Source organism: Oxyura jamaicensis, chromosome 1, assembly GCF_011077185.1.
Source record: "Oxyura jamaicensis isolate SHBP4307 breed ruddy duck chromosome 1, BPBGC_Ojam_1.0, whole genome shotgun sequence".
Lineage (NCBI taxonomy): Eukaryota > Metazoa > Chordata > Aves > Anseriformes > Anatidae > Oxyura > Oxyura jamaicensis.
In genome coordinates, this window is record NC_048893.1 from 108,893,330 (window position 1) to 108,907,773 (window position 14,444).

The window sequence follows — 14,444 nt, forward strand, 5'->3', positions numbered from 1 at the left end:
CCCCCCCCCCCCCTTCCCGGAAGGCGGACGGGGCCGCGGCTCTATGGTTCTACAGCGCTAGAGCGGCCGTCCGGAGGCCCGCGCTGCGTCAGCGCGTTGGAGGCTTAGCCAATGGGGAGGCGTCGTCCGGGCGAGCGCGTCAGCGCGGGGCTCGCGGCCTGCCGCCGCCGCGGTGCATGGTGGGATCGCGGAGGCCCTCGCGGCTCGGCAGGAAGGAGAGCGGAGCCCCCGCGGGGGGGTGCGTGTGGGGGGGGCAGCGCGGCCGGGCTGTCATGGCGACTAACATCGAGCAGATCTTTCGGTCCTTCGTGGTTAACAAATTCCGCGAGATGCAGGAGGAGCAGCAGCAGCAGCAGCACGGCGGGTAACGAGCCGTTCACCAGCCGCCTGGGCCTAGCGCGCGGTGCGCGGGCCCCGCCTCGGCCCGGGGGGTTGGGGGGGCGGCCCGGGGCCCGTTTTCGCCTCAACATGGCGGGGCCGGGGGGTCGAGGCCTTGGGGGGGGGGTAGGGAGGAAAGGGAACAGGGGGAGGAAGGCGGGAGCGCACCCGATTTGGCTGATGTGTTTCTAGCGTTGGCCTCGCTTTCAGGGGCAGGAGGGGAAAGGGCGAGCGCCCGTCCGGCCTGTAACGCTTTTCTCGTTGCGTTTAACTTCGCCTAGGTGTTTTCTTTTTTTTCTTTTATTTTTTTTCTTTTTTTTTTTTTTTTTTTTCTGAAGCCTTATCTCACCAAGCAAGCAAAATCTGCTAGAGGAGATTGTGTGGTTACTTTGCAAGGGGAGTTGAGGAGCCCGTTTCAGTTCATACATAAACCCCCGGGGTCTGGGTTGTTTGAGAACGTATTTTGCTCCTTAGTATTCAGTTGGCATGAGGCATTATGTTGCAAACAAGTTAAAGTTAATCAAAAAGTAGATGTTTTGCTGAAAGCGTGGCTTTTTCAGGAGGCTAAAATGTTACTTTGAAGGGCTGAGTATAATAAATGCATATGAATTAAAAGTCAAAAAAGGCTCAAAATTGCTTGTATTATGTTGATATTTTTTTTGGTTAGTGGAAAGGTAGAAGGCCAGCCCAATGGTGACACAGTCCCAGCTGAGCAAGCCAACCCTTCAGATGACACTGTTGCTGGTGCTGGGAGTCGTCAGAATGATCAGATAGTGCAGAAAATAGAGGAAGTGCTCTCTGGAGCCCTTGATACAGAACTGCAGTGCAAATCAGGTAAATGAAAACACATTTGGCAAGTACGGTCTTGTTTAAGAAGGTTGTCGTAGTTCTTAAAATCAAGTCATTTTTACAGAGACAAAAACATACTTCCCAATACTGATTCTCTCACTGAGCTTCATATAACAAGTTGTGTTTATTGTAACATTCATGAAGTATTTTTTTGTCTTCTGTGATATACAACTGCAAATGGACAGAGAAAGACAATTAAAAAATGAAGTTGGTTAATACATGAAAGCATTACTTAATATGGAAAAAATATTTATCTTTTCTGTCCATTACAACAATGATACAATGTATAAATAATACCTATGTGTATAGAAAAAATTATTTGTTGGTACATCTGAAGTGTTTTGTGCTTTATTCTTTATATACCTGTTTCAGGGTGTCGGTATTCAGTTCTTATTAAGAAAGCTGGTACTGATATGGATAGAAGGACTGTTGTGTTATGTTGGTGTGGTTTATAAGATTATTTCTGAAAATCATATATTGAAATTCAGAACTGTATGACTAACTGTCGGAGTGAGATGTTCTGTCATTTTAAAATTAATAATGTACCTATCTTAAAAATGTAGTTACTTAGATTGCAGTCTTCCAGAGGTTAATACATTTTTACATAGCCACCTCATAACGTCAATAAATTACTGGATTTATTTTTCCAAAAAGTTGAATTTGAGTATCTCTTCTTGTGGGACTAGTCTTTTCTCTAAAATTCCCAAATGGGGACAGTCACTGAGATGGAAGGGTGTCATTACTCCACTTGTAATTTTTCGAATTCAGAATATAGGTGGCTGCTATGTACTTGGTAAGTACAGTTCCAGATGGACTTTTTTTTTTTAAAGAGGCAGTATAGAAAACTGTGACAAATTTTATATTTCAGAGGTGTTATTTGCAACATTTTGGCATTGCTTCTTTCTTTTTGTGTATAGTGGCTTGTTTACCTTGAGCATTTCCAAGAGTCTTTTACAGGTATGCCGTACAAATAGCACTTCAGGCTGGCATCTGGTTTGTTTGTATTTTTGTTCTGCTGTAGAAGAATGAGGCAAGTTAACATGGTAGTAAATATGTGAGACATGGTGATCTGGAAGTTGATAAACTTAACCTATGGTAAATATTCCCACTGTTCATATGTAAAAGGAGTTAACGTTACTGTTAGTCAGCAGGGATTATTTGAAACTGCTATGCAGAAAAGTTAATTTGACTCTGCAACTCTTTCAGCAATGTTGGTAGACGTGCTATTTTTTGTTAAAGTGTCTATTATGTAAAAACATGAGCTCTTAAAGCTACCTGAGGTATGTGTTTATAGGATATTATTGTTCATTGAATGATACTGTGATTGCCCACAGTTCTTGAATGATTTTGCACTGTTTATTTCAAAGAGTATGCTTTGTGATCACAGCCAGATTATAATTGGAGGACCCATATTGCTGCGCTGGGCAGTATAAGTGTAATCATTTAAGATAACATGCAGATTTTAATATATATCTCATGTATGACAAAGACTGCAGCAATATATCTCTAGAAGAAGTGTTCTTATGAAAACATGGGACTAGATCCAAAGAAGGGTAAGAACCTAACACCGGTTCATTTCATAAGGAAATGAGGTATAGAATTAAAAGGTGATTGAAATCCAGTTTTTCTCTTGACTTCCATGTCAGTGGCTGGCTGTCTCTGCAGGCACCCAAATTTATTAGTTAGTTTCCTGTTTGAAGTAAAAACTTTATTAGGTACTTGCATATTGTCAGTATCTCACAGTAACTGCAGTCCAGTCTGACCATCTAGTTGCCCGCGATGACTTAAAGCCCCTTTGGAATCAGGAAAGTAGATGCTGGTTCCCCAAAGACACTTGAGGAACTTAATTAGTGAATATGCTTAGATCAATTCTGACACACTAATAGTATTGGGCTCGCTCAAAAGCTGTGGTGATAGGACTTTTTAAAGCATACTAGAAGGTAATGGGCTGGCCGTATTTCATATGCTAAACGTGCCACCACTTAGATCATTTGTATGGAAAATGAGAGTTTTTCACTTCCATCTGCAGCTTGATGTAGTTTAAAAACACAAGTCTTTGGCCTCCTGGGAGAATGCACTGCCGAGTTGTATATAGGTGGAAATTTATCCAACTACTTCTTGGAAAGCGTCACGTTCCCAGTAGAACTGTGTTGCTGACCAAAAACACTTAGCCATTTGAAAGCAGAATTACTTATTTTCCCTTACAGTGATTACTGAGAGGAAAGGTAAGAGTGCAGAAGAGGGAGTGTATGCCAGTTGTGCATGGTAGTTTAGTGAAGAAGGCATGGGTGTTAAGTTTAATTTTTTTGGACCTTTTTTCCACGTACTTGGTTACTAGCCTAAAAGATTGTTTTAAATGTAGTTTTAATAATATTTACAAGGAAAATATCATTTTCTTTTCTAGATGTAGACAAAAACACTGTGAACAGTAGTACGCAGTCTACAAAAAGAAGCTCTACTGCTGAAGGTGAAGATGAAATTCCTAAAAAAAAATCAAAAAAGAACAAAAAACACAAAAGCAAGAAGAAGAAGAAAAAGAAGAAGAAAAGGAAGAAAGAGAAAAAGCATAAAAAGCAGCCAAAGGAGTCAAAGTTGAGTGCACGTCATGGAGAGCATGCAGACTTACAGCCTGCTTCTCACTCAATGCCAGAGAAATCAAGCTCCAAATTGAGTGTACAGCATGGAGGACTTGGAGATGCAAGTCTGGCTGTCCAGATGCAGCCAGAAGAACTGTGCTTAAAAGCAAGTGAGGAGCTTGATAGACAAGCTTTAGGACTTGTTTCCCATTTGAGAACTGATTCTCAGCCATCTACAGAAAATCTTGGAAGTGAGAAGGGGACTTTGTGTGCAACAGATCCTCAGTGTAATTTAGAAGGCAGCCAATTTGATATCCAACAAAATGCTAGTATGACTCAAGCTCAAATTTGCACTAGAGAAGAACAAATTAAACAGTCTTTTGAAAATATTTATCCTGTAGCTGTTAATGTGAGTGAAAAGGGTGACTTTTTCGTTACTGGAAGCAATGCTTCGTCTAGCATCCCATTGGGAGTTGCCAACAAATCTGAACTTGAGAAAGCAGTTCTACCTTCAGAGATGACAGAAGCACTAAAAGGTACAGAGAGTGCTTTGAGATCTAAAGGCACCGGGGAAGTAAAAGCTTTGGAATCTGAGACCATGGGGGTGCTGGAATATTCGGAAGCATCTCTAAAATCTATGGCACAGGGAAGAGTGAAAGAGTTGGAAACAACTTTGACAAGTGATGTGACAGCAATTCCTAAATCTGCAAATCAGGCAGATCTTGATACTGTGAAGGCAGCTCACATGTCTGTGGCCAAGGAAGAAGTGAAAATTACAGGAGCAACTGAATTAGGGGGTGTTAGTAGAACTCTGGAACCAGTCCCGCATCCCCCGGTTTTATCTGATAATTTGAGAGTGGCACAGTGCAGCTCATTGGAAAGTTCAACTGTCTTGGCAGCAGCCTTGGAACCTGTAGCTATGATGGGAGATGTGACAAATAAAACAGGCCCAGATGCAGCTTTGCAACATTCTCTTCAAATATCTACAGAAACTGCTGTGACCCAGATGGAAATGAAAAGTGCCAAAATACCTGTAGCAGCAGGGGCTGTTACAGCAGTGAAGGCTATTGAACCAGCTGGAGGCTATGTGCATACTGAAAATGTGAGAGCTTTGGAGAAAGTTCTGGAACCAGTTGGTGTGGTAAAGCCAAAAATTTTGGAAACAGTCATGAAACCTCCAGGTATGATAGCAAAAGGTGAAGCAACTCCTGATTCCGCAACAGTGTTCCTACAACCTAAAGTCTTCACAGAAACGAGAAGCTTGACAGATGTGAATGTGGTTGCAGAGACAAAAGGTTTTCAAGCAACTTCAGAACCTGTAGCCGCTGTGCAGACTCTCATTCCCCAAACAGTTCCTGAAATCCAGATGGTGGAGGGTTTTCAAGGTCCACGAGCAACCGTGGAAGTTGTGACAGTGACAAGAACAAATGATCTAGAAACAAGTCAAGCTACTCTGCAACTGGAAAATGCTTCAAAAATTTCTGAGAGTGAATCAAACATGAGAGGTTTGGAAGCAACTCCCCTGTCTTTGCAGAAAGAAGAAATGAAAGGTCCAGCAGGAGTCTTAAGACCAACTACTATGGTAGAATCAAAAACTTCAGGAGCAACTTTACCGTCTTTGCAAATGGGAGTTACAAAAGCTTCAGAAGACTTAGGAGATCCGGAGTCTGTTGGTAGAGCCAAGATAAAAACTTTGGAGTCAGTCTTGCAGCCTGGAGCCATTGTAGGGGCAAGGGGCTTAGGAGGAAGTGTGTATTCTGAAGCCAAAATTGGCAGCAAAGTCTTAGAAGCAAATCCAGGACGTCTGGCTGTAGAAGAAAGGTCAGAGAGGACTTCCGAATCGGTGATTGCACATGTAAGAAAGGAACCAGTTACAGAAATGATGCATGTGGTTGTAGGGGAGATAAAGGATTCTGAAGTAGCTACAAGTTCTGCCATTACAGAAGTGAGAAGCTTAGGCAACTTGTCAGAAATTAAGGCAGTTGCAGAGGTAAAAGGTGCAGAAGCAAGTTCAAAGACTTCATGCTTAAGCCAGGTGAAGAATCTGGAAATGGCTGTGGGATCTGAAACAGGGACATCAATGCAAGATTGGGGAATAAATTTGGTATCTGAGGTGGAAGATACGAACAAAGCAAAAATGAGCAAAGAAGTAGTACTAGAACCTGTGCAAAGAGTAGCAATGAGTGCTTTGGAAACAAATTCAAAATCTGTACACATGCAAGAATTGGGAGCAACTGTAGAATATGGGACTGGACGTAAGCCAAGCGAAAGCGAAACAGCAGTAGAATACAAGGCTATCAAAGCAGCAGAGTATTCCAGAACTACTCCAGAACCTTTGCAGGAGCAGATAGGTGATTCACAAGCAGTATTAGAGTCTTTGCCAAGAGCAGAAATAAGTATGGCATCAGAAACAGTGACAGAAATAAGAAACTTGAAAGAAACTTCGGAATCTATGATTTCAACAGATGTGAGAACTCAGGGACCTACTGTAGAATATGTAATTGCGACAAGGAGAACAGGCACAAAGAAACCTGAGGCATCACCTATGATTGATGTAAAAGATTTAGAAGAAGCTTCAGGAACTGAGAAAGGAATGAAAGCAAAATATTTGGAGCCAGCCTCAGAAGCTGGAGAAGTGAGGTTGTTGGAAAGTATTAAAGATTCTGCAACAGTAGAAGTGGAAAGTTCTGAAACATTCAGAGAGTCTGAGGTACACATGGATGTCCAAGATTTGGAAACGTCACAAACATCTGAAAAAGTGGCAGTGATGAATGTTTTAGAGGATGCTTCAGAAACATTCACTGTTACAAAACAACATTCAGAAGCTATTCCAGAATTTTTGCACACTGAAAAGCAAGAACATCTGCAAGCAGTTTTTGAAGCCAAACCTACTGCAGAATGGAAAAGTACAGAAGAGGCTCCAGAAGCGTTGAGTGCTGATGAAATGAAATCTTCTGAAGCAGTTCCAAAAACTGGGGACACACAAGATCTGGAAACAATGCTGGAACGTGAAGTGGCTGCAGAAGTACAATATTCAGAAGTGGGGCAGTGTCCACAAATGGAGGATGCGAGAGTTCCTCATCAGGCTCAGGAATATGACATACTTGTTGAGAAGAAAGACGCAGAGCAAACTCTAGCATCTGAGCCTCTTGTAGCAGTAAGTGGTCAAGAGATTACTCCAGAATCTGTGTCAGCTTCAGAAACAGCAGAGACTCCTGAATCCCAAATAATCATGGACACAAGACAGTTGGAAGCAGCTCCGGCTTGTGTAGCAGAAACAAAAGATTTGGAAGTAACTCCTGTTCCTCAGACTGTTGTAGAGCTGAAAGATGCAGAAGCAGCTGTGGGGCCAGAGGGAGACACAAAAGATTTGGAAGCAGCTCCCGTACCTGAGACTGTTACAGAAGAAGTTCCAGTGCTTGGGGCAGAGGCAAGTCAGCTTGCAGAATTACTTCCAACTGAGACTGACAAAGAAGCGGCTGCAGAAGAGGCATCAGAAGCGAGAGATTCAGAAACATCTGATGTGCAGCCTGATGTGGCAGCACGAATGAGGGAGACTCTGATGAGGCTTGAGAAAGTTGATAAAAGCAGCCATAGAAGCAGTGAAAAAAGCAAACATGATGCAAAGAAGCAAAAAAGGAGTCGCTCCAAGTCCCAGTCCAGGTCTAGGAAGCGGAAGAAAAAATCAAGGTCACGTTCTACTTCCAGGCGTTTGACCTCTAAAAGAGCACGTTCTAGGAGCAGAAACTATTCAGATTCCAGAAAGAAGCATTCCAAATCTAGATCCCGGTCTGTGGAGAAGAGAGAGAGAAGATTGTCTTCCCGGAGGTCCAGGCGCAGACGTTCCAGGTCGTCTGACCGCTACAGGTCTAAGTCCAGGTCAGTGGAAAAGACCCGAAGGTCTGGGCGCAGACGTTCCAGGTCATCTGACAACTACAGGTCTAAATCTAGATCTGTGGAAAAGAGAGGGAGCAGATTGTCTTCCAGAAGATCCAGACGCAGACGGTCCAGGTCTTCAGACCGCTACAGGTCTAAATCCAGATCAGCAGAAAAGAGAGGGAGCAGACTGTCTTCCCGAAGGTCCAGGCGTAGACGTTCCAGGTCTTCTGACCACTATAGGTCTAAGTCCAGGTCAGTGGAAAAGACCCGAAGGTCTGGGCGCAGGCGTTCCAGGTCATCTGACCGCTACAGGTCTAAGTCCAGGTCACTGGAAAAGACCCGAAGGTCTGGGCGCAGACGTTCTAGGTCTTCTGACCACTACAGGTCTAAGTCCAGGTCAGTGGAAAAGACACGAAGGTCCGGACGCAGACGGTCCAGGTCTTCTGACCGCTACAGGTCTAAATCACAGTCGGTAGAAAAGAGAGGGAGCAGGTTGTCATCCTGGCGATCCCGGCGCAGGCATTCCAGGTCCTCTGACCGTTCTAAATCTAGATCTAGGTCTTCAGAAAAAAGAGGGGGCAAAGAGTACTCATGGAGGTTCAGACATAGAGGGTCTGGTTCCTCTGATCGTTCAAAATCAAGGTCTAGATCTGTTGAGAAGAGGGGTCGGAAGGCGTCTGTAAGAAGATCTAAACGTCAGCGCTCCAAGTCTTCTGACCGCTACAAGTCTAGATCCAGATCTGTAGAAAAAAGAGATCGAAAGCAATCGTCACGGAAATCGAAACGTCAGCGCTCAAAGTCCTCTGACCGTTACAAGTCTAGATCCAAATCAGTGGAAAAAAAGAAAGAGTCCTCACGAAAATCCAAGCGTCGTCGCTCAAAATCTTCTGAACGTTACAAGTCCAGGTCTAGGTCCGTAGAAAAAAAGCGCAAAGAATCTTCAAAGAAATCCAAACGAAAGCGTTCCAAGTCTTCTGACAGTGTTAAGTCAACATCCAAATCTGTAGAAAAAAGAGAAAGTAAGTTATCCTCAGCAAAGAGCAGTAGCAAGCACGCAGAGTCTTCTGAACATCAAGAGTCAAACACATGTCTTGAGAAAGTAGATGGTCCTGAACCTTTCACAAGTGAAGGCAGCTCCTCCAAATCTTCTAATGGTCCTGTGTCAGCTTTGTCTCTTGAAGGAGTAAATGGCCCAGAGCTGCCACCATCGTTAGAAAGTAGATACTCCAGGCCTTCTGATGGTCTTGAGACAAGCTTGTCTTCTGAAAAAACAGCAGATTTGCAGTCTTCTGTGGTGTCTGAACATGATAGCTCCAAAACCCCAGATGACCAGGAGCTGAGATCTGCATCTGTTGAGAACACAGAGTCTTCGGAGCTTTGTGTAACACTTGAAAATGGATCAACCACACCTTATGGCTCTGACTTAGGGTCCACGCTAACTGAAAAACCAGCAGCTCTGGAATCTTCATCACTACCTGAACTTGCTTTCTCAGCATCCAAATCAACATCCTCATCTGTTGAAAAAAGAGGAGATCCAGAGACAACTTTAACAGAATTTCAGCTTTCCACATCCCATGAGGATGAGTCAAGATCTACATCTCGCAAAGAAATAGAGGGTCCAGAGCCTCTTCCGACACTTGAAAGCGGATGCTCTTTATCTTCTGATGACTGCAAGTCAATTTCCTTGTCCTCTGAAAAAATGGAGGTTCAGGGGTCCTCTCTGATGTCCGGAAGTGAACTTTCTGACTTGCCTGACGGTCATGAATTGAGACACATCCCTGCTGAAAAAGCAGAGCTTCAGAAGTTTTTGCATGTACCTCAAAGTGGGTCTTCTGAGTTGGCTGACAGCACTGAGTCAAGGTCACTGTCTTTTGAAACAGCAGAAGTTCAAAAACCTTTTTTAGCACCTGAAGTTGTTCAGTGCTCTGAGTTCCCTGATGTTCATGAGTCAGCCTCCTTGCCAATTGAAAAGGACCAGATGCGGGAGCCTTCTCTGGCTTCTGATAATGGGTATTTCAAGATTCCTGACAGACATGAATCAGCATCCAGCTTTGCTGCACAAACAGAGGAGCTTCCGTTGACGTCTGAAGGTGGGTCCTTCGAGTCACCTGATGGAAAAATAAAGGCTCCAGATGCTTCCCTGACATCTGAGTGTGGTCCTGTTGAGATCACAGATGACTGCGTTTCAACTCCATCTTCTGCAAAAATGCAGGAAGTTGTCCTGACAACTGTAGGACAAAGCTGCAAGCCTTCTGAAGCTTGTGAGTCCACTTCATTTGCTGAGAAAAATTTAGACGGTCCAGCATCTTCACAAGTACTTGGAGTTGGCTGTTTTGAGTCTTCTGAAATACGTGAATCAAGATACCTGTCTGCTGGAAAAACGGAGGTTACAGAATCGTTGTTGTCTAAAAGTGAAGTTCCTGTGTGCCATGATGGCCGTGAGTCAAAATACGGTTACTTTGAGAAAACAGAAGGTTCAGAACTGTCAGTGGCTCCTGAATGTGGGTATTCTATTTCACCTGAAGGCTGTGAACTGACATCCACTGCAGCTGAAAGACTGGAGACACAGAAGCCTCCTTTTCCAGTGGAAGGTGGATTCTTAAAGTCCACTGATGTTTTGGGATCAGTAAGCACACCTACTGAAAAATTGGAGGCCACAGTGCCTTCTCATACATCTGAAAGTGGGCTTTTTACATCGCCTGATAGTCATGAATTGAGAGGTACCCAAACTCAAGAAGTAGAAGCACAGAAGTCATCTTTGCCTGCTGAACTGAAGTACGTTGCATCCTCGGATGGACACAAGTTGAGATCTGCCTCTGATAAAGAAAGCCAGGTGCAGGACCCATCTCTGATACTGGAAAGTAGATGTTTTGTTTCCTCTGATGTTCATGAGTTGACACACACCCCTTTCAAGAAAGCTGAGGTAGAGGATCCTTCACAGATACCCGGAAATGAGTACAGAGTGGGCCTTCATGGCCCAGAATTGACAGCAACCCCTACTGAAAAAACAGAGGTGCAGGAACTGTATCTGGCTAAAGAAAGATGTTCAGCATCTGTTGAGAGCCAGGAATTGCTGTCACCCCCTTTTGAAAAGACTGAAGTGCAAGAGCCTGCTCTGACATGTGAAAATGAATGTGCTGTATCCTGGGACCACCAGGAATTGAGGTCTAGCTCTCCTGAGAAGGTAGAGGTCCAGGAGCCTTCTGCAGTACCTGATAATCAATATGCTTTGTACTCTGAAGATCAGCAATTGCAGTCTTCCCTTGCTGAAAAAGCAGAAGTACAGGAACATTCTCTGCTGTCTGAAAACGAATATGCTCTGTCCCCTGAGGGCCATGAGATGCCTGCCAGCCCTGCTGAAAAAGAGGTGCAAGAACTTTCTCTGACATCTGACAGTGAATATCCCACATTCCCTGAAGGCCAGGGAGTACAGTCTACCCTTGTTGAAAAAACAGCGGTGCAGGAGCCTTCTCTAATATCAGGTAGTGAATATGTTGCATCCCCCGAAAGGCAAGAGTTGTCATCTGTTGTTGAAAAAACAGAAATGCAGGATAGTTCTGTGCTGTCTGAAAATGAATATGATGTATCTCCTGAAGGCCGTGATTCAAGATCCAGCCATGTTGAAAAAGAAGAAATGGGGGAACATTCTGAAACATCTGAAAGTGAAAGTTCAATGTCCACTGATAGCCAGGAGTTGCAGTCTACTGTTGTTGGAAAAACAGAGGTGCAGGAGTTGTCTCTGTCTGAAGGTGAATGTACCATGTCTCCTGAAGTTCAGGAGCTGCATTCTAGCCCTTCTGAAAAAGCAGAGGATAAAGAACCTTCTCTGACATACGAAAACGAACATGCTCTGTTCCCTGAAAGATATGAAGAAAGATTGACTCATGCTGAGAAAACAGAGGATAGGGATTCTTCTTTAACACCTGAAAATGACCATATTTTGTCTTTTGAGAGCCAAGAGGTAAGATTCACCACTGTTCAAAATGAAGAGGTGCAGGACTTTTCTCCATCCCATGAAAGAGAACATAGAGCATCCCCTGATGGCCAGAGGTTGAGATTACTCACTGATGAGAAAGCAGGTGGTCTTGAACCTTTAACGTTAAATGACAGAGCTTCCATGTCCCCAGATGTTAGTGACTTGAAATCCATCCCTGTTGAAAAGATGGATGATGAAATGCCCATAATGCCTGAAAGAGGATGTTCCATGTCCCCTGATGGCTACAGTGTGAAATCTGTTCCTGGTGAAGAAACAGGGGATCTAGAGCCTTCTTCGACATCTGAATGTAGACATTCCACATCCCCATATCATGACAGCCATGAGCTGAAATCTCCCATGGAGGAAGACGCTCTAGAGTCCTCTTTGACTTTTGAACATAGGCGATCTGTGTCCCCTGAGGGCCATGACCAGAAATCTGTCATAGATGAGGAAATGGAAGATCGAGAGGCCTCTTTGACATCTGAACATAGGCGCTCCACATCCCCTGATGAGCATGAGTCAAGGTCTAGCGGTGGTGAAGAAGCAGAGTATTTGGAACAACCATTGACAACGGAACGCAGATCCTCCGTTTCTTCTGATGAGCATGAGTCAAGGTCTACCGCTGGGGAAGAAGGAGAGGATGTGGAACCCTCCTTGACAGGTGAACGAAGAGATTCCACATCTTCTGATGAGCGTGAGTCGAGGTCCACCACAGGTGAAGAAGGAGAAGATCAGGAGACTTCCTTGACAGCTGAACGTAGAGACTCCGTGTCCTCAGATGAGCATGAGTCACGGTCTACCGCTGGTGAAGAAATAGAGGATTTGGAGCCCTCTTCGGGAGGTGACCATAGACGTTCCGTGTCTCCTGATGGACGTGAGTCAAGATCAACCACTGGTGAAGAAGCAGAGGACCGGGAGCCATCCTTGACAGCTGAGCGTAGACACTCCACATCCTCAGATGAACATGAATCAAGATCTACCACTGGTGAAGATGTAGAGGATGTGGAACCTTCCTTGACAGCTGAACGAAGAGACTCCACGTCCTCCGATGAGCATGATTCAAGGTCTACCACTGGTGAAGAAGTAGAGGATATGGAGCCTTCTTTGACAACTGAACATAGACGTTCCACATCCCCTGATGGACGTGAATCAAGGTCTACCACTGGTGAAGAAGCAGATGATGCAGAGCCTTCATTGACAGCTGAACGAAGAGACTCCACGTCATCAGATGACCAAGAGTCTACCACTGGTGAAGAAGTTGAGGATATGGAGTCCTCTTTGGCAGTTGAAGACAAACATCAGGAATCATGTTCTATGCCTCTTGAGAAGTCAGAGGGACAGGACTCTTCCTTTCTGTCTGAAAGTAGGCGTTCTGAGTCTTCTGAACGTGAGAAATCTAGGTCTGAATCTGTTGAAAAAATATCTGACAAAGAGTCTTCACGAAGATCTAGAAGCAGACGCTCTCCTACTCGCCAAATGAGTCGATCTGTATCTGTTGAAAAAGCAGCAGACAAAGAGTCTTCACGGAGGTCTAGACATAGACGCTCCAGGTCTGCTGCTCGCCAGAAAAGTAGATCCACTTCTGTTGAAAAAGCAGCAGACAAAGAATCCTCACGGCGATCTAGACGGAGACGCTCCAGGTCCACTGCTCGCCAAATGAGTCGGTCAATATCTGTTGAAAAAACAGCAGACAAAGAGTCTTCACGGAGATCTAGACGTAGACGCTCCAGGTCCACTGCTCGGCAAAGAAGTCTGTCCAAATCCGTTGAAAAAGCAGCTGACAAAGAGTCTTCACGGAGATCCAGAAGCAGACGCTCCAGGTCTTCCCAGCGCAGATCCCAGAGATATGATACAGAATCTCGCTCTAGACGGAATCGCTCCAGATCTGTAACACGGAGAAGAACATCAAGATCAAAATCTAATCGTCGCTCTAGATCTAGCTCATTGTCACGTTCAAGGCACAGAAGGAGGAGTAGGTCAAGGTCGGCATCAAGAAGGCGGCGTTCTTTATCTAGAGACAGACGCAAAAGATCTCAGAGAAATAGATCAAGATCTGCTGATAGAAGAAGAAGAAGATCAGATTCAAGAGATCGTAGGATATCCCTCAGACTACGGAGCAGGAGTCGAACACCTATTCGTCAAAGGCGATCGAGGTCAAGAGGAAGAAGACGGAGTTCTAGTAGGTCACCAATTCGACTGCGGCGATCAAGGTCTTCAGGGAGAAGAAGGGGTTACAGCAGATCACCTGATCGTCGTAGGTCCAGATCATCAGAAAGATTTTCAAGCAGGTCACCTAAGCGTCTTACGGACTTGGGTAAGTGATAACTTTATTTTTTGTGGTTTCATAATTACACAGTACTTAGTTTGTTTACACAGTCTTATTTCAACACGTTTCTCTAGCATTCATAAGGAATTTATTGAAGTAAATTTCTGCATTATATTTAAGCAGTAACTTTGAGTAAGAAAACTTTCATGTTGAACCCGAATCTGCACTTCCCATTTGGATGGATGAAAGTGCATTTAAAGCAATGATAGATGTATAAAGTTTATATATATAAATACACTTTTAAGCTTTTATGCAAAGGTAGTCTGCTGTAGTCTTGAGGAACACTGTTCATTGAAACTATTGGTAAAGGCCAAGTAGTCTCTAAGAAGGTTAAGAATTTCTGGTTTTCTTGAGAACAAACTGGGAATGAAAGAACGTGTGAAAGTAAATGCCAGCTGGAGAGTTCTTAGCTCTGTTGTTGGCTGTAACTTGTTTTTGTGCTTCTTTTTCTTGTCTCTTT

The 14,444-nt window shown here is 44.2% G+C and overlaps 1 protein-coding gene across 5 annotated transcripts in view; it reads left to right on the forward strand.

Moving 5' to 3' along the window:
* Positions 1-251: 251 nt before the first annotated feature.
* Positions 252-14,444, forward strand: part of SON (SON DNA and RNA binding protein) — a 37,964-nt gene continuing 23,771 nt past the window's right edge. Inside the window, exons 1-5 of one of the 5 annotated variants that reach the window (XM_035315672.1) lie at positions 254-364; positions 1,046-1,212; positions 3,632-4,846; positions 5,000-12,722; positions 12,813-13,972. In XM_035315672.1, the coding sequence (XP_035171563.1) occupies positions 273-364; positions 1,046-1,212; positions 3,632-4,846; positions 5,000-12,722; positions 12,813-13,972 (10,357 nt within the window). In that variant the 5' untranslated portion in view covers positions 254-272. Of the gene's footprint in view, positions 365-1,045; positions 1,213-3,631; positions 4,847-4,999; positions 13,973-14,444 lie in introns of all 5 variants that reach the window. The other 4 variants (XM_035315671.1, XM_035315674.1, XM_035315673.1 and 1 more) reach the window with 4 other exon arrangements.